The following is a 19,491-nucleotide window of genomic DNA, read 5'->3' as shown; positions in this document are numbered from 1 at the left end:
TAATATGTAGATCATACAGCTACGTTGTTTCTTGAATTCTCTGGCCAGTACAGTCCGAAGCTATTATTATTACCGCTCGTTACACCTGTTTCTCTTCCAGAGGAGCCCGGCTCCCACTCCTCGGCATCGCATCGCATCGCATCGCATCGCCAAACAACAAATACCAGCCGCCGTTGCAACTGAACTAAGGTTGTTCTTTTCTTCTTCCAGCCAAGCAGCATTCTTCGCTCCAACTACCGGCGCATCGCATCGCATCGCATAACACGACACCCTGAAAGCTACTTTATTAGCCGTCCCTTTGGCTACATGCTGGTGACTTGCTACCCACAACCAACCCGGGGCTCGACCGTTTTGTAGGCTACACGCCATCCAAGAACTCACGGACTTTCCAACAACACAGACCCATCTCTCCCTAGTGAATGTACTTCTACACACATCAAAGGCTCAGACAAGAGAGAGTGAGCGTGTGAGAGGACCAGGGGCGTCCCCAGAAATACGTCCTCCCTCACCTTGGACACTCGTCAGTTACTGGGAGTACTCAAGTAGCAGTACTCACACGTCTTGCTTCCCCGATCAATAATTACTCGACATTTAATCTCAACGCTATACCTTTTTGATCTCGTCAGCTGCCGCCTGCCACGTTCTGATCCAGGAGCCCACATATCTCTCTCATTGTTCCCGAGGAGATCGCCGCTGGTCTAAGCCTGCTTTCCCACCAGGTACAGTACACGCCATCTGCTGCTACTGCTTGTACTTGCCCGCCTCGAAACCCCCTTCAACTAGATTGTTAGCTGCCCAGGCACACACAACCCACTGGCTCCTCCTGGTGCTCGAGCATTCTGATTCTTTTCTCGATCGACAGGACTCCACAGTCCCTCTCTTTCCCTCGTTCTATAGTACCTACCCAAGAGGAACACCGGCAAAGTATCTCTGTATCAGCCAGCCGCGACCCTCGTTCAAACCAGACCCCATCAGGGACGGGTACAATTCTGTCTGATATATATCAGCCTGGGTTATAGGGCCCTCTTCAAATTGCTCCTTGGCGGGTCCTCCTATAAGCACCTACGATAAACCTCCTCTTGGTTCCTAGGCCCGGACTACTTATTAAATCCCCAAGGACGCCATCGAGCTTTCTTTGGCCTGGTCTACCACCACTACCACTACCTACTTCCACAACAACAAGTTCCCTCAAGCAGTCGTCCTGTCAACACCTCCGACTCAGCAACACGAGATAAGACCATCCCGTCTTACCGTCATCACCTCGTGGATTTACCTTTCCGGCCAAGTATCAACCACCAGTCAGGAACGCTCTAGCGAGTCAATATTCCGCTTCTGACGCAGAACCATTCGAACATATCTCCATCTCAGACAAACATTAGAGATCAGCCCACCCACAGGTCTGAAGAAGGGAACCGCCTGTGTTTCCTGGACCCCCCTCGAGTAGCCCAATTGGACATCGACGCGGAAACCCCAGTGTGTTCTCAACGGGTGAGACGGTTCAGAGCCAGAACATAGGCACTATTTGCCCTACTGCTACCTTCTGGTCTTCCCACACATCATACTTTCAGACCAAGGAATATTTGCAGACTAGCAGAATCTCCGGTTTCTCAACGTCCCAGATCTGAGCGCTCAGAAGTCCGGTGATCGTCCAGCTGTGTCTATCTACTAGGGCCAATTATGCTTCTCGTTTCCGGAACCTAACACACGCCGCCTTCCTGTTCCTGGATTTCGAAACAGAAGGCCATACGCGCCACTCAGCCCAGCTTTCCACTTTGGCTCACATACGCTTCCGTTGTTCCTGCAGGACGCACATCAGCCATCATCTCACTCACTAGTCGAGCTACCTAGCTCGTCCACAGCATTAGTCACCCCTCGACTGCTAATTTACGACTTCGACGTATTCTTCCTCTAGTGCTCGTGCGCGGAAGGCCTCTGTTTCTCCCTGTAAGTTGGGACCACCTTTTTTTTAAACAAATCACCATCTGCTCCCCCGGTTGCCGGTCGTCTCTCTTTTCACGATATATCAGACTGGCCAGCGCCTCTTCCTTCCGACACACAACCCCCACTTACACGTCTTCTTCAGGCCGCCGTGTATAATAAACACTCAGCGCTCTTGGCCTCTTTGTTGCATTGCCCTGTCATCACACCCAGTCCCTCGTCATATATTCCTCACTCCTCCGTCCCTTCCTTGGAAGTTAATACCCCAGAAAGGACCCAGCCGTTGCCCTTATTTTCTGCGCTGGACGCTGCACGGTGTCTTCCACATTCATTGCCTTTTTGCCCGCAGCCCCTGTCCATTACCTGGTCAAACATCAACACGATAATATTTGGGACGACATCGCTAGGAAACGCATAGACTTCATCCTACAGCGTTGCATTGATCAGATCCGGCTTCCATACCGTTCCGAGCAAGGGTGTCCTCCACTTCGAGTCCACTCCCAAACCATCAAAAGCTACCCCTGTTCTCTCGCCTCCTCAGCTGCCTCACCTGGTCCAAGACTTCCCCACTAACCTAACATCCCTAAGGCTTTATAAGAGCTGCGAATCTGCTCGCCCAGATACTTTGTTTTCGGAACTCGGTTCTTGTTATACAGCAACCGAAGAGATGGAGTTGATGGAACTTGTGGAGAATGAGCCTACGGCTCGCCCCTTCCAGTGTGACTGGCAATCTTGCAATAAGGTATGTTGACATACAGACGCGGGCTCTGTTAGTCCTGCTGTCATTCATTTGGCTTACACAGAACACAGAGCTTCAATCGTAAATCGGATCTGCAACGGCACTACCGCATACACACAAACGAGAGACCGTACTCTTGTGTCACCCCCGGCTGTGGAAAGAGCTTCATCCAACGGAGTGCCCTGACAGTTCACATTCGCACTCATACTGGCGAGAAACCTCATCAGTGCCAACACATCGGCTGCGGAAAACGCTTCTCAGACGTAAGTCATCAGAACCAGAACTGGCCGGCCGAACCCATTACCTTGCTAACTCCAATGATAGTCATCGAGTCTTGCGCGTCATCGTCGAATCCATACGGGCAAGCGGCCATACAAGTGCGCCCACGAAGGATGTTTGAAGAGCTTTTGCCGGAAGACCACGATGGTTAAGCACCAACGACGCTCTCACCAACGAGGCATCCACTCCTCTGAAATAGACGATTGTACCTCCGAGTCGGATGGAGGCGAGTCACCGACGACACCTAGGTTGTCGGCGATGCAATGGCCACAAAGCATGAGCTTGCATCCTGGTGTCCATGGCCACAGTCTTCACCGAGCCGCTTCTTTTGCCGACTTCGGCCAACACCTTGGGTACGGCATGCAACAATTCAACCACCGGCACAGCGTCTCCTCGGGGCCACATGAGTACCATGGGCAGTCGATACAGGAGCAACAGCAGCAGCAGCAACAACAACAACAAGCGCACCAGCACCAACACCAGCATCAACAGCATCACCAACAGCAACACCCCGGCGCACAGATGCTCCACCGGACGACCAGCATGCCACAGCACTCATACTATGTCACTGAACATAGCAACCCCGGCGTGGCCACACTCAACACAAACCCAATGTCAGCATACCAGGTACCGAGGCAGCAAGTCGAGCGCTTGCCGCTGGAGATTCCATACACTGCTGCCGGGCTTGGTGGATCGATCCAGAGTAGCCCGAGCACTTTCTCGCCCGCATCGGGCCGCAGCCCCTCTGCCCACCAAGATGGCTTCTACACCCACCAGCCGGCCCAGACTGCGACTTACGCCCTGCACAGCACATCACCAGTGGTAGAGCACCCCCCGCAACAGCCGATGGTGCAATACGCCCAGCAGATGCCGCAGCCTCTTCCCGCCTCCCAAGCTGTTCCCTCGCAAGCGCCCACTTCGCAGCAAGAGGAGCACTGGTACAACGGCGTGGCCTACCAAGCCCCGGTGGAAGTGGCAACCATCGGCCAACTGCCCACATACGGCTCGGGAGTCTATGACCCGTGGGCCATCAAGCCGGATTTCGACGACCCATCGATGCAAATGCCCAGCGCCCGGCTCGAAACCATGTAATGGAATGAAAGCGGACTTGTTGAAAGCTTCCCCGGACCTCATTCGTATGATGGTCTACCCCAACGATACCCACCACCGCCATTGGCCACCATTAGCGGCATATAGTAATTTCGAGAAGTCCTTTGAGACTTTTGTACAACACCCAGTACCATCGTTAGCGCCTCATTCATGTTCCTGCATCAGCGACCATATACCGCGGGCTTACAGCACCGTATGATTTCGATCGGGTGAGGATGTGGGTTTCACACCCCTTGTCCTTGCTTTTCTGGCGACCCATGAGCATGTAACGCTCACTATCCCCAACGAGCCAAGTCATCGCACGACGCTCGCGCTGTTTCTAATTGTTTTCCGAACCCGGCCGTCGCACATGCAGTGTTGCCGTGCTTCCCGGAAACAAACAGCCTGGCATATCTTAATACAACTCGACGCCATCACCACCTGGCAGCGTCGTTCCTTTGGTCGCTCTGCACCACTCACCTTAATTCCATCATTGGGCAGCGTGCATTGCACATTGATTTTCGGCATCATCCATCTTTCTCACATCAGGCCGGGCGGCACTCGTTGATTTTCCGTCATGTTTCTTGCCTTGGCGCTCACCAAGGCTGCTTAATATCTCTTGTTTTGATTGGCATCTCTTCGCTGGGTAGATGTTGTGCGGTTCCAAACCCAGTAACCCCACGAAGACCACGAGGAACATATTTCCTGGCGCATGAACCCATACCGACTTTTCACTCCTCATGAACAACAACCCACGGCATAGTAATTCGGAGCAGAGAGGTCAACCAGACTGATTCACGGGAGGGCGGGTTCATCTTTATCGACCACGAAGGCACCGGCATATCTCCCATGTCTGTCTCCCTTTTCCGCCGTGGACAGCTCCTAATTTGATTGAACGATGTAATGCGCAATTTATTAATCGACGAGAGCGGGGTACCGAGCGGAGGAAACGAGCCGGCGAGGCTGAGGAAGATCGAAGGGTTCGTCTAAGGACAGATCAGGGGCAGCTCGGGTCGTACCCATGTAACAATAGTGGTCTCATTGGAAAATGATGACTTGGCAGAAGAAGAAAAAAAGTGAACGGCATTTTGGGTTTATGGATTTCATCTTCGGTGGCGTGCTTTGACGTTTCCTCGGCAGCCATCCTCTCTGTCTTGTTTCCTTTTGTTCTTGATTGTTTTCGTATCTTGAGGCTGGAGAGAGGGCTCTGGTTCATCAGGGGGATTGATACCATTTGTGGAGGACGTTGACGAAGTTGATGAAAGGGCGGAGCTCAATGTAAGAGAAAGAGAGATGGTGCGGTGACGTGGCTGAAATTTCGACGTTTGTCTGAAGCTTCTTCAGTTGAGAAGACGATGCTTCCCTTTTCTGAATACATGGACATATGGACCAAAGCATGGAGAAGGAGAGATCAAGAGTTGTTTTGAACGGCCGAATTTTCTTTTGATGAATTGATTGAAACGAGACCCTGGATATGTGTATCAATAGTCCTTCAACTACATAACGCGTTCCTGAATATGAACTTGATGTTTTCCTGAGACGAGGATTGTTCAACTGACATCTTGAATGGATTTGAAGCAGTCTGTTTTGCTCGTTGCATACGTCTTAGGCAAGAGAAGAAGAGGCGGGCAGAGCTGCATATGCCCATCCTTCTTCGGGCAAGGGGGAGAAGGAGGAAGAAAAAGAACAGACTTGCTCAGTGACGAACGGCCTTCTCCAACTAGGACTCATCGGCCGAACGGAGAGCAAGTAGCCGCTTTTTTTGTCTCTCCGGACACTATCGCAGAGAGGCCTTTTCCCTTCTCGTGGACATGAGGGAGGGAGAGAGGGTTGCATAAGCACAACGAGCGAACAAACGGACGGATAGACGAGTCCCTCTTCCCCCTTTCTCTCCCCTCAACTCAATCTCAGAAGAGGAAGAAGAAAGAGGTAGTGACCCGGGGGGAAGGGGGTAGAAGAAGAGGAAAGGGAGCGAGTGAGTGGCTGGGCGGAGATGGGGGTGTTTTCATGGGATTTGGACATGCCATCACTACACCCGTCACGATATTAAGCCCACCGTCTCATGCATGGTGAAGAAGACAGGCAGATAGACGATCTTGGCTTGGTGAGATGCGGTATTCTCGCTTGCCTGCCTGGTGGCTGGTTTGCTATAAGAAAGCGTGACAAAGTTGGTCGGCCATCAGGGTAGACGGGCCGGCTCCAAACAACAAAGTGCGCGCGGAATAGGCGGAATGGTCCCTGTTGTGAGCAAAATAACGCCTGCACGCGAAATCAATAGGACGGGCGCGGTCGCCTATGCCGGCGGCTATTTGCAAAGCTTGTGTGTCTGAAACGCGGAGCGCAATATACCCAGCGAGATCCCATAGTAATAGCAGCCTATGTATTCTCATCGTATCAGCAACAACGGATCATCTCACCGGCTTCCCGTCCGCCGTCGTCGCCTGTTTACACAGACCATCAGACGTCGTCGTCAGCGTCGTGTCACGTCGCGTCACACATCACACATCAATCAACGAGAGCTCTCCCGCTTTCTGTGTCACTCGAAGGGGGAATTTGCTGACATAAACGTACATACTGCAGAGGCGAGGGATATATTGTGTTCTGTCTTACACAACCCAAAACCGCACAAAAGAAGAAAAAACTACCTTTACACTGAATGCCATAAAAAGGACTTTCAAGAGACCCCCTCGAGGGGGATGATGCATGATGCGTCGCTGGCGAGAGCCTGGCCGTCTGTGGGCATGACCCCGTTCCGTTATTTACCCGATGATTATTGCCTGCCCATAATGCTGTGGAAACCAGCTCCGTGGCCAAGCCACATGTGCTTTTTCTCATTTTGCAGTCGCTGACACAACATCATTCGTAAAACGATCGCTGCTTTGGAAGAGCTCCCCATCCCCCGAATCGTCAAGAGCGCTCCGAGCAACTCTCTCCAAACTCCTCCTTGGGGTGAAGAGGCTGCCCTGCACGGAAGCCTACATTGCCCGACCATCGTAGCGCAATCTAAAAAAAAACTGTGTCCCGTTACTCCATGCTCTCTTTAGCCGTAAGGAAAGGCTCAAATCTACAAGTCTTTCCCATACCCCGCAAGCCCAACCGATAATTTTTCCTTTCCTTTCCTATTCATGACTTGCGTGAACTGGCCAGTCACTCAGGATGGGAATCCGCCAGGGGCTGGTGGAGCTGGGGGCGGCGGGGGAGGTTGTTGACCGCCACCGCTACCACCGGGCGACGGTAGGCCAGGGGCTGGCGTCTTTTCTGGTACCGGAACAACCATGGGCCCCTTAGGCACAGAGATACGATCCGGAAGCTTCTCTCCCCGTATCACCTTCTCAACTTCGGATTTGTCAAGCGTCTCGTACTCGACCAGAGCTTGTGCGAGCAGATCAAGCTCCTTGCGACGTTCCGTGAGCAGTTTTCTGCAGCGTTCGTACGACTCGTTCAAGATGCGCTGCACCTCGGCCTCGATCTGGGCCTTGGTTTCACTGCTGAGGTTCTCGTATCTACTGGCGTAGTCCATGTGTCCCAGCTTGCTGGACATGCCTAGAGCTGCGACCATGGTGAAAGCAGTATGCGTTGCGCTCTTGAGATCCTGAGCACGTGTTGTTAGTAGATTGTACCATACCATCTTTCACTGCATCAACTTACGCTAGAAGCACCACTGCTCACGTTGTCCACGCCATAGACGATTTCCTCGGCCAGTTTGCCACCGAGGGCAACATCGATCATGGAGCGGTAGTTTTGAACCGAGAAGGAGTACTTGTCCATCTGCGGAAGGGGGGCAGTGTGCCCAAGAGAAGGGCCACGGGCCAAGACGGTAACCTTGTAGAGAGAGCTGGCTGCGCTCTTCGCCTCTCCGCTCCACAGCATGAGCAAAGCATGGCCAGCTTCGTGATAAGCTGTCATCCTCTTCTCCTCAGGGGTAATGATCATAGTCTTGCGCTCGGCTCCCATGATAACTCTGTCCTTGGCCCAGTCGAAGTCCTTGATAGAGACAAATGATGCCTTGGCCCGACTCGCGTGCACGGCTGCCTGGTTGACAATGTTCTCGAGCTCGGCTCCCGAAAGACCACTAGTAGTCATGGCGATAGCCTTCAGGTCAACGTCTTTGGAAGCCTTGACCCTCTTGGCATGGTGCTGGAGAATCGCAAGGCGGCCACGAACATCAGGCAGTTCCACGTTTACATGGCGGTCGAAACGACCGGGGCGCGTCAATGCCTTGTCCAGAGATTGGGGAAAGTTGGTAGCAGCCATGATAATCACACCGCTGCTCTGATCAAAACCGTCAAGTTCAGTGAGGAGCTGGTTTAACGTCTGCTTGACGTAAGTGGCATCCCGAGCGTTTCGCTTGCCGCCAATAGCATCAAGCTCGTCAATGAAAACGATGGACGGGGATTTTGCCTTGGCAGCGGCAAAGAGTTCTCGAACCCTTTTAGCGCCAACACCAACGTAGACCTCATCGAATTCACTGCCAGACATGTAGAAGAAAGGGACTCCGGCTTCGCCCGCGACGGCTCGTGCCAAGAGTGTCTTACCGGTTCCAGGAGGACCAACCAAAAGGACACCCTTGGGGAGCTTGCCGCCGAGAGAAGAGAACTTATCCGGGTTGCGCAGAAACTCGACCATTTCTTGCAGCTCTTCCTTGGCGTCATCACAACCGTGAACATCGGTAAACCTGGTCTTCTGGTTTTCGGCCTTGGCTTCACTGTCAACCTTGGTGCCGCCGGCTCGCTTGAAGACACTCAAGCTCTCAACAAGCATAGTAATGATAACGAGACTGAGATAGGTGATGAGGCAGAACCAGAGAATGAACTTGACCCATCTGAAAAAGGAGTTCCCGAAACTTTCGTCAACAACCACATGCAGAGGGCCGTCCTTTCCACCAGTGCTCGATGCAGTCTTGTTCACGGCCAGGTTTCCACCACGAGATCGAGCAGCAAGCGCCTGCTTGACCGCTTGGAGTTGCGTAGGCGTGAGGTCCCCGGGAAGTTTGTCTTCGACAAGCTCGTTCGCATTGGCGCCACCGGGGCTCAGCAGCGACAAAGCCTTTTCGTAGGCTTCATCGGCAGCGGCATTGGAGGCAAATCGTCCGGAGCGGTATCGTTCAACAATGATCGCAGGCATGTTGGCCTTGACCAAAGCCTGATAGAAGGCATTCTGAGCGGTAGCACTTGTAGGGTTTCTGTTCGCAGTCTGTTCCATATGGGCAAGAAGATTTCTGGACAAGCCTCCGGTCTGAATCGAGCGGCGCTGGGCAGTAGCTATACCGACCAGCGGGCCGGAGTAGACCGATGCGCGGGACCATGACGTAGTAGAGAAAGAACGGCCGACGAGACTCTGAGAGTACAGTCGGCGCGTAACCGGGTTAGAGGCGAGAAGGGCCCCACCAGACATGCCAGAGATGGAGTTGTGGATGTTCAAAACAGATGGAATGTATCGCGGGGTGGCGGGCGCAGCCCGGACAAGAGCAGACTCGACTCGAGGGTCGCGGAGGAACTCAGGCAGCTCGAATTTGGCGGGTTGCACAGCCGAGGTCGCGTGCGACCGCGTCGTGGTAGCTGACCAATTCAACTCAGCCTTGGACCGCATCTGGCTCAGAGGCGATGACGGCGCCCGGAAGGGCATGAGCAGAGTGGTAGCCATCGAGGGCCAAAGCTCGGTGGTTGCAGCGGCGAGGCTCGGAAGGGTCGGCGCTTGAAACGCCATAATGCACAGCGTTGTCGACCCGAGGTCGGGCGGCTCCTAGTGCAATTGTGTCAAAATTTGAATGGTGGTGATGATTTTGAAGGTAGAGGCGGGCAGTGGATGGAAAGTAATCGAAATGGGCCTATGATCAAGGCGAAGCGGGCTGCCCCGGGCGGCGACAATCGCAGTCGCTTCCAATGGTATGGACTATCGAGATAATCGTATGGGGAAGATTGAATGAGAAGGCAACATTGTTTCCCCCAGCGCCTAGGAAGTACTGCAACTCACTCTTGGGGTCTGGAGAGTCGTGACTGGGGTAAAGACTCGGGATGGATGGGTAGGTAGTGACGATGGCGACGGCAGAATATGGCCCGCGGAAGGAACGTTTAGCGCTTATTACTAATCGACCATTTCAAGTTTAGCGCGGATATCACATCACATCCAAGTGCTTCCTTGACGTATGTTGTAACCTATTTCACCTTGATCGAAGTGTAAAAGACTCGCAGCAATTCATTCTGACATCATTTGTGAGACTCGTCCAAGAGGCATTGGCAAGCACGCCTCAGCAGCAGCAGCTACAGCCGGGAACTATGTATGCAGGGAATTCATCTCTAACGTCTTTTTTTACGTACAGTAACACCGTAGGTCAACGGACGAAGCTGCAATTGGGGCACTACCGGCGCCCCTCTATGCCGTTACTTCCGCCACAGCGTTCTTCAACGCCTGGGAACCATCCAGCATGACCTGTGCGCTCCTAGCAGCGTCTTCCTTTGTGAGACCCTTGCGAATAGCCAGCACATTATCAACAATGACCGCATCAATGCCCTCCTTGACTTGTCGCTATACGGGTAACTGTTAGTAAAGGAAACAGATTTTGTGAGTCGTGTCTTGTATGGGCTTACCTGGACAAGGACGGGATCGTTGTTCTGAGCTCCGTAGCTGACGCACACCAAACCGCTCTGCTTGACAACTCGTACGAGGCGCGGGCTGTTGATCAGCGGTCGCGCGACAGTGACAATGCCGAGCAAGTTCCAGCGGCTGGCGAACCGCACAGCCTCCTGCAGACTGCTTGCTCGGATATCGCCCACGGGCGAACAACCGGCGTCCGTCAGGAACATAATGGGTATACTCGGCTGCTTGAAGCTGAGGCACAGGCAGATATCGGGGTTGAAACTGCTGAAGATGAGATTGCGGGTTTTGGCCAAGTCATAGACCTTGGCAAGGACCGTGTCGCAGAAGGAGTTGAGTTCCACGGCGTAGATGTCCATGTCGTGCTCCTCACTCTCGTGAAGCATCGGATACTTCAACTCAATGTTAAACCCGACACTTTCTGGAAGTTCTCGGAAGAGGTCCTCCAACGTAGCAAAGGGTGCCTGGATAAAGTTTCCGCGCGAGTTGCCCTTGTAACCTTTCTCCTTGAAGTCTCGAGTGTGCTTCATGCGTTCATCAAGCTCCCCATTACCCTCGCCAGCAAAGCCCATGGAGAGAGATCGTTGGCGTGGCCCAGGAGAATTACTGCGGATGTTCCTTCCGACCGTGGTCTTCTTGGCTGCCTCTTGCCCGTTACTGCGCGGTTTGGCTTCTGGGTTGATATGCAAGAACTGCTCCAGCGTCAAGGTGTGCACAGGCGCGTCTATGCCAGTCTCACTGACCAAAAAGTCGTGGTAAATGACTGGCACGTGATCTTTGGTGAGTTGTACATCAAACTCGACGTAGTTGGCTCCAAGATTGGCTGCCGCGATGAAGGAGGGGATCGTGTTTTCTCCGAGCTGCAACGACTTGTTGGTGGCGACGTTCTTACCAAGGCCTCGGTGGCCGAAAACCATAGTCGATGACATCTTCTTCCAATATGTTTGCTGGGAGTTGACTTCCATGTTAGGATGCGAGAAGGGGGTGATGACCAAGAAGTTGAAGTTGACGGTTCCGATAACCTCTAGGTTTGCCGCCATGATTGGTACGCAAACGTCGCCTTGGAGACTCATGCGGTTACTGCCCAGGGTGGGGCGTACAGAAGAAAGCAGAGCGACTCCTCGTCCAACCTTATGCTTCTCGTTTCCAGAGTATGTGGGCACGATGTCGAACATAAGCTTGACCTTGGAAATGCTCTGCGTATGGAACAGGATAGGCTCTGTTGAGATATTGTCGTGGACCGGAAGATCAATGATCGTAGGCTCACCAGTGGCGCCCTGGGCCGAAATCACAACCGAGAGGGCAGTGTCCAATTGGTTATTATGAGCCTCTGCCAAGGGCACACGATCCAGCTTGACACCTTCTGTGCTCTTGCGTATGTCCATGGACCCCAGACTGACCAGAACCAAGCTGGAGTCTTTCAGGTAACGATGACCGAAAGACTTGACAGGCTCTGCGGTGCGTGTGCTGCCATTCGAGCGTCGATCATCCAGCGATGACGTTTCTGTGGGTGAAGTGCCATTCTTGGAAGGAGGCTCCGGATCGTCAGGTGCGCTTCCCAACGTCTCAGGGTCCATGTTCTCCAAGAGTAGATCAGCAATTGGCATATGGCCACGGAGGGCAGCGTGTTCCTTGGCCGTCCACCCAAAAGAGTCCATTTTGTTGACTTCAGCTCCGGCTTCCACCAAAAGCTGAGCCACAGGTAGATGCCCGTCCACAGCCGCAATATGCAGGGGCGTCCAGGCGAAAGACTTCTCGGCGAGTTCCAGGTTAACTCTTTGCCCATCCGTACCGTCGAGGAGGATTTGGACGATGTCAACATGGCCGAACCTAGCAGCGATGTGCATGGCAGTTTCTCCCGTCTCATCCTGCCAGTTGATGTCTACTCCGGCTTCAACAAGCATCTTTACGATGTTCGTGAAGTTGGATTTCACCGCTATGGCGAGGACAACACTTGACTTGGAAACATCGCCGCGAGAGTGTGCGACTGTCGAGCTACCTCCACGCCAGTTTTCCCCTTCGAGCAGGGCCTTGGTTGTAAGAGGATGGCCACCAATCACAGCAAGATGAAGTGGCGCATTGCCCTCCTTATCTTGCCATTCAGGGGCGTCAATGCCGCTCTCGACCTCAAACTGGCCCCATTCTTGCATCTTGGACATGATTATTTGGCAGAGTACGACGAACCCGAATTGCGCCGCGTAGTGCAGTGGCAAGCGGCCCAAGGAGTCTCTTTTCGCAAGAGCTTGTCGTTGCTCAGGCTGCAAGCAGTCGAGGACATACATGAGAATCTGCACAGCCTCATCGTCCTTGCCTAGCAGATTTTCCTTGACTCCGTTTTCTGGGCGACCGGCAGGAGTTGCGTAATGGCTGTTGAAGTGAGAGCCCACAGGGAAAGAGACGGTATTGGAGTCGGTATCGCCAGCATCTGCCGACTTACTTCGGCCAATCTGGATGACAAGGCGGTGGATGCAATTGCGATCGTTCAGATCATCGACTTCCTCCAGAAACTTGACTTGTTGTAGTAAGTACGCAATACACGCCTTTGAGCGGGAGGAGATGGAACGCTGCAGGTTGTTGAGCAGCATCGCCTGCGGGGCGGGATCCAGGCTGACTAGGTTTGCGTCGGTCAAACATTTTTGCAAACCGGCAACATCGTCCGATCTTATAGCTTGATCGACCATCTCAAGTGTAGCCTGGGGGATGTCCAACCTGGCCTTGACAGATGCTCGGCCAAGGGATCGCGCAGAGCGCGCGGATCTGTCTGATGCGTTGTCGTCCAGATTTTGCGAGTCGCCCAAGACGGACAGCCACTTGTTGATTTCGTTGACGAGCCTGACGGCAGTGTGGTCCTTGGCAAACGGTTTGGGGTCTACCTTGGTGGTGATATAGCGGTGCTGGGTGGTCGTGTTGGCGGGAATCTTCTTGTCCAGCTTTTTCGTAATCTTGACGAAACCCCGGCGGTTGATGTCGCCGAAGAACTGGAGGTTTCTCAGCTGATTTCGCAGCTCGAGAAGGGCGCCCATCAGCTCTTCGACCTCGTCATCGTCCAAGTCGGATATGACTTCGGGGCTTCTGCCGTATCGGTCTTGGAGAAGCTTTACGCGGCGGTGCGCTTCGGCAAACTTCTTGTTGTAGAACTCGTCGACATCCTCGAGGTTGCGGTCCAGCGCGAAGAAGAACTCTGTGGGGAAGGGTTAGGTTGACCAAGCGGACGACCTCGGTAAACGCCCGAGGAGGGTTATTGCCCACCTGCTAGATCTGCGTTCTCCCCCGCCGTCGCCGTGGCAGCAGCCGCCTTGATCAGCTTCTTCAAGCCCTTGTAGTTGATGTACGAAGCCGCCCACTCGGGGACTTGGTTCCTCGGAAGATTTCGGCCAAACTTCATGTCGTATGGTTGAGCAAGGGTCCGACCGCGGCCGAGTATCAATGATCAACGGGTGCTCGGGCAAATGCTGTTGCGGCGAATGCGAATCGCGGTAATGATGTTATTGATGATACGTCTCTGTATCTCTAGGTGAAATGCTATGGTTCTAGCACCAGTTAGCCAGGACTGAGAATTGCAAGCTGTAAAGCATCTGGCTCTTCTTCTTCTTCTTCTTCTTCTTCTCTTTCACTTACATAGGTGTGTTGGCTCCACGGCCAGGGGACGATGTTATGAGAGTCCGGCGGGAAAAGAGGTGGTGTTAGGAAAAGACAGCGACTCTATCGCCATTGGGGACCCGGGGGCAGTGGGAAAGAACGAAAGTCAGAGGCCGATTTGGTAGCCGAGTGGTGGAATTCCAATGGGCATGTACGTGTAAGTAAGGTGAACAGAACCTTGGCAGGAGCTCGTTAATGGTTGGTGGTCCTGAAGGTGGGAGGCTCAATAAAGTACACGCGTGAGAGCTGGATTCGGCCAGTACGGATTCAGGGTTCACAGCGTGAGCCAATGCGAGTTGGTAATTGGATTGCTTGTGGCACCCCTCCTATCGGTACATCACCCGGCTGCCCCGTAAATCTATTTCGGGGGGGTCATCTTGCTTGTCTCGCCGCCAAGTCTAGACATTCCCAAAGGTGCCTAATGACCTTCTTTTCGCCTGCCAACAGGAGTCATGCAGGCCGATGACGAAATCCGCGACCAAGTTGCGAAGAATCTTCTCTTTTCCCCGTTTGGGCGATTTGTAATTGCCCCGGCAGCATGTCAAGCGCCAGGTACAAGATCTATCGAAATTTTCCTTTTAAACTCCAACTTTGTCCGTTTTGTCCGTTTCCGTTCCACCTTCAACCCACCCAAATGTTTCGTCAGACTCGCCATCGTACGTACCTCATCATGTGTCTAGTGTCTCACCGACTCTTGAAGCCAGACTTAAACGGTCGGATCTCATTTCATCTGGGAGCAGGTAGGTAGGGTCACGCGGTAGCCGCCCGCCACCCCGTGCTTCATTCCGCTTTTGCCAAGACATACCCCAGCTTTGTTCTAGTTGGCACTATTCACGTAAGAAATGAGAATTGGATGTTAGCGTAAGCCCCAACATCGATTCCTTCACGTGATCTAGCGCAGTCAGGCCCCGACTACCGGCTCGCGCCCCTTGGGATAACATGCACACAGTCCATTCTGTTTGGTTCTATATAACATTATTAAGTGTGTCATGTGTTTTAGTCTCTTCAGACTGAAAAGGGGTTTATAGCTTACCGGCAACTTGACTCCTGCCCGAGTGACAGGCATGCGCGTGTTATCCCAAGGAGTGAGAGTGGGATGACTGACTGTCCCGTCCGTAGAACAGCTGGCGAGGGAATGTACGGTGGGGGTTGATACGGATGCTGACACAAATATACATCATCTATTGAAGTATTTACAGCTGTGGTTGCCCGTGCTTTGGAACTATGTATAACACCAATAATAAAATGTAAGATCAAGCCATGGCGGCTGCTTCGTAAAAATGCGACTGCTGGCATGACTGCACCTGCCGCTCAGGACAGGTCATGATTGGCGCGGGTCTCGCATCGTTCAGAGACAGCCGAGCAGGCTTATGCACGACCAGCTCTCCTGATGCTGCCAATGGGCGCTGCTGGATACCCGGTGCGAGAACCAGTGCCGCCTCTGGGGAGCCAGCCACTTTGGTCATGCTGGCGGCTTCATCTTCCTCCACTTCGACAATGGAATGCTTGTCCAATGACGGGGTCTTCAACTCCTTCAGCCTCCGGATATGATGTTCGTAGAGTTCGGTAAGAGGCATCTTATACCAATTGGGGTATGCTTCCCTGAACTCGAACTGGGCTTGTTTTTTCAAGTAAGAAAACAAAATGACTCTTGTTGCGTCCTCGTTATTCTCAATTTGTCGCCCGATTCGGGCGACAGTTGCTGATGCTTCTTCCTCGTAGGCCCCTACGCGTACTGATGCATTTGGGCCGTCTTGGTACAAGCTCATGAGTACGCCATACCCCACGTTCTTCCACCATGCAAAGTCTTCGAATTGCTTGGCCAGCCTCTGGTCTGGCAAACCAAGCAGTAGCTGACGCCGCAGCTTTTTGGGTGATAGCCTTTTCAGATCTATACTCCGGAGGGCGTGAAAGACAGCCGGATACTGATTGAGCCACTCGCGGTTTTGCAGGTCGATTGGCGGCAGGCGAGACTGGGGATCACAATCAAACCCGGTGTGAGCATATATGACGGAAGCCTTGGCATGGGCCCTCGATCCTCAATGTCCTCTTCTCCAATAAATCGCATTGCTGTAATAGTGCACTTAAGGCACCAATGCCACTGATACGTTTCGCCGCCATGTCCTCTATTTGACTGTTGTGCGACTCCTTAGAAAGAGCCGCCGTAGCATCTGTTTGACCAATGTGCGGCTTCTCAATAAGAGCCGCCAGCGCATCAGATACCCGCTTGCTGTACGGTTTGCATGTGCCGAACGGCTTGTTGGTTTCGCAGAAGGCTTCCTCTATTTCATCAAGCTCAATATTGGCTTGTGTGACGACATGGAGCGACCTAAGTTTGCGTAACAGTATCCTGATCGATTTCCTTACACCGCCGGCGATAGGGGCATATTGCAAGCCGGAAAGATCGAATAAGGAGTAGAACATCTCAGCTATTGAACGGGCCACCTGTGCTGGTGAGCTGTTATAGATGATATTCATCATATCCGCGAAGTTTTCAAAATTCCTGGCAAGCCCTTTGAGTAGTTTTCGCGCACTTTGTTGGTCCAAAGAAGAAAGAGCTTGAGAAAGGAGATCTTGAATCGTATCGACGGACACAAAACGGCCCTCGCGGAGGCATGCCACAAAGGACATGCTGGCGGTGCCAACTTTGCCGAAATGAAGCCATCCCTGGATCAGAGAGTTGAAAACATCGTTGCCGCGTTTGGCTCGCTCAACCCAGGCATGCTTGCGGGATGCACAGTGGACCTCGGCCCACAAGAGGCCATGCGAGTTGAAGATGGCGCTCTTGCTCACAATTCGGAAGTGCAGACCATCTTCGGCCACACCTCGCATTCGACGCACAACATTCCGGAACTGCTCGATGTCGTTGGCAGCAACTGCATGGTTGAGTAAGCATACCATTGTCTGCTGAGTTGCGGGCCATCTGGTATCAGCCATGTAAGAGTCGACCACTGACTGCGCCAGGTCTGGACGCTGAATGCGGTTGAAGCCAGCAATCAATGCATTGTAATTGTGGATGTTGGGTGGCGTCCTCGACAGCAGCAAGTTGTGGCATATCTTTCCCACAACTTCATTAACGTCGGCGGTTTTATCGAAGATGCGTCGGAAGGAATCGCTCAGGAGAGCTCGCGCCTCAGCAGCCCCTCCCGCGTCGGCAAAAGGGTTCTCGTAACTTGGATAATGAGGACCGGTCCGGAGCTTTTCTACCTCGTCGAGTATGCTTTCCTGCCTCTGGTTCTCGTCCAACTGTGTGCTATGGGGCTTCTGGTCCATAGATGCCCGGCATTGCCATAGTAATTGCCCGACTAATGTCTCTATCGTTTGCGTAGTCCTTGCCATTTGCACTTCCGTATGGGGATGCCGAAGATGAATGTCTGAGTCTTGCTCTTCCGCTGAGATAGCTGCTTCAACTGCAGCCCAATCGACTTGGCGTTGGCGCCACGAGTGTGTGGTGCTTCGATACGTGCTAGCGGCCAAGTCGCCCAATTCTTTAAGGAGCGACGCCGTGCTTGTCGATGGGATGCCGGCCTCAAACTGTGATGTCCCAATTGGTGTCTCGGCGGAACTCGGGGGGGCACTTGAGGATTCGCAAGCAGACGCTTCGTTCTGGTTCGGGGCGTCTCGGAAAGCAAGGCTACTTAAAGCAGCGCGGGCCCGATCCAGCTTCTCGTCGAGCTCATTCTTCCTGGCCTCCTTCCTGTGGGCGTCGACCACGGCGGCCGTGCCTAGTATCGTCGTGTAGCATGCTGTAAAGATGTCGGCGGCTGTCACTCTTCGTCGGGATGCAGCAGTCGTAGCTCGTCGGGTTATGGTGGTGGCAGAGTGAAGGCAGCCTCTACAGCGACAGAATGACTGGGCTTGGGCTGCTCGAGACCATATGGCGTGCATTATCAAGGCATGGTCAACGGGCGACAACAGACTCCGTCGAGGGGTGTTGAAATAATCGATAAGTCCCTCGTGAGTTGTGAACTCGGCTCGTCAATTGGCTTGGCTAAGCTGAGCGGGTGTAGGGAGGTCAGTGCACGCTGGGCAGGGTCACTAGAGATCCTAGGTTAGTGGGTACGTCAAGTGAACATCAATATTCAACACCTGAGCAGATAAAACACCAATACCATGATGTTTAATAGGTATGAGAAAAACAGCCACTGTTGATCGAGGCAGGAAGATACATTGATTTCGGCTGAGTGTCATTTGACAACCAGATTTGTGAGTTGGGGATCTACCTAGAAGGTAGGTACATACATCTCTGTACTGGATGTTAATCAATCAATGTTAAAGCTGGTTTCTACGGGGCTATCTCATAGCTAATGCTTCATCGTACAATTTCTCCAGCTTCTCTCTACCTCCGCACTCTTAGTTGCCAAATAACTTAACTCCCATTCACGATGTTTACTCTTGCATTGACAGCCGAGCTCAACGGGTATGTCGCGGATCCATTCAATGTATAGACCGCGACCATGTGCTTACAGCCCGCAGCGTGACCAACCTCCGGCCCAAGGACACCGAGGACAGCCCCTTCTGGTATACCTTCACGGTCCAGTGCACGTCATGCCGAGAGACGCATCCCAATAACGTGGGCGTGAGCCGATTCGTACGTCAACATGCTCCTAACACTAGAGGAGGAAACGGTTGAATTGATGCTCATCGTAAATGCTCAGGACAACAACGAGATGAGCGGCAGTAGAGGCGAGGCCAACTTTGTATGGAAGTGCAAGAACTGCAAGGTTCGTCTCGCGCACTCCGCAAGCCTGCATGGTTATAAACAAGAATAGCATCTGACCATGAACTATACAGCGAGAGTCTTCTGCTTCCATCCTGGCACCGCCCAAGGCTTACGAGCAGGGAGAGCCAGCCAAGCGACAGTCGATCCTCGAATTCGACTGCCGCGGCCTGGAGTTCACCGAATTCCATGCCGAGGTGAGATAACGCCTTAATTATTATGTTACATCTCTTAATTGTGTTACTGACGAGGCGAGTATAGGGACCTTGGCTGGCAGACGGCCTGGATTCCGGCACAAAGTTTGAGGAGGTGGAACTGGACGATGGAGAATGGTTTGATTACGACGAGAAGGCCAACGACGAAGTCAGTATCAAGGATCTGAAGTGGGAGATCCGCAGAGCTTGAGAAGGGCCAAATCTACAGAAAGAGATACCGAGATCGCAATAATGAAAACGAGCCTTGCATCATGACTAAACCCCCTCCCCGTGGTGCC

General features: G+C 52.9%; 5 protein-coding genes across 5 annotated transcripts; 2 read left to right on the top strand and 3 right to left on the bottom strand.

Moving 5' to 3' along the window:
* Positions 1–3,100: 3,100 nt before the first annotated feature.
* Positions 3,101–4,048, top strand: PG985_008657 (c2h2 finger domain containing protein; the record flags this gene model as incomplete). Its single annotated transcript, XM_066828425.1, has 1 exon — positions 3,101–4,048. One exon carries the CDS (start codon positions 3,101–3,103, stop codon positions 4,046–4,048), a length of 948 nt encoding a protein of 315 aa, XP_066683337.1.
* Positions 4,049–7,196: 3,148 nt separating this feature from the next.
* On the bottom strand, positions 7,197–9,751 carry PG985_008656 (ATP-dependent metallopeptidase HflB; the record flags this gene model as incomplete). The annotated part of the gene is made up of 3 exons (XM_066828424.1): positions 7,197–7,637; positions 7,694–8,029; positions 8,759–9,751. 3 exons carry the CDS (start codon positions 9,749–9,751, stop codon positions 7,197–7,199), a joined length of 1,770 nt encoding a protein of 589 aa, XP_066683336.1.
* Positions 9,752–10,417: 666 nt separating this feature from the next.
* PG985_008655 (Glycerophosphoryl diester phosphodiesterase family-domain-containing protein) lies at positions 10,418–14,024 on the bottom strand (the record flags this gene model as incomplete). The annotated part of the gene is made up of 3 exons (XM_066828423.1): positions 10,418–10,570; positions 10,633–13,820; positions 13,889–14,024. 3 exons carry the CDS (start codon positions 14,022–14,024, stop codon positions 10,418–10,420), a joined length of 3,477 nt encoding a protein of 1,158 aa, XP_066683335.1.
* Positions 14,025–15,531: 1,507 nt separating this feature from the next.
* On the bottom strand, positions 15,532–18,166 carry PG985_008654 (uncharacterized protein; the record flags this gene model as incomplete). The annotated part of the gene is given in 2 exon segments (XM_066828422.1): positions 15,532–16,251; positions 16,271–18,166. 2 exon segments carry the CDS (start codon positions 18,164–18,166, stop codon positions 15,532–15,534), a joined length of 2,616 nt encoding a protein of 871 aa, XP_066683334.1.
* A 713-nt stretch (positions 18,167–18,879) lies between these two features.
* Positions 18,880–19,403, top strand: PG985_008653 (uncharacterized protein; the record flags this gene model as incomplete). Its single annotated transcript, XM_066828421.1, has 3 exons — positions 18,880–19,002; positions 19,073–19,195; positions 19,260–19,403. 3 exons carry the CDS (start codon positions 18,880–18,882, stop codon positions 19,401–19,403), a joined length of 390 nt encoding a protein of 129 aa, XP_066683333.1.
* Between the last annotated feature and the right edge of the window lie 88 nt (positions 19,404–19,491).

Source organism: Apiospora marii (genome assembly GCF_038362585.1).
Source record: "Apiospora marii strain CBS 49790 chromosome Unknown utg000005l_segment0_segment0, whole genome shotgun sequence".
Classification (NCBI taxonomy): domain Eukaryota; kingdom Fungi; phylum Ascomycota; class Sordariomycetes; order Amphisphaeriales; family Apiosporaceae; genus Apiospora; species Apiospora marii.
This window is presented reverse-complemented; position numbering and strand designations above follow the sequence as displayed.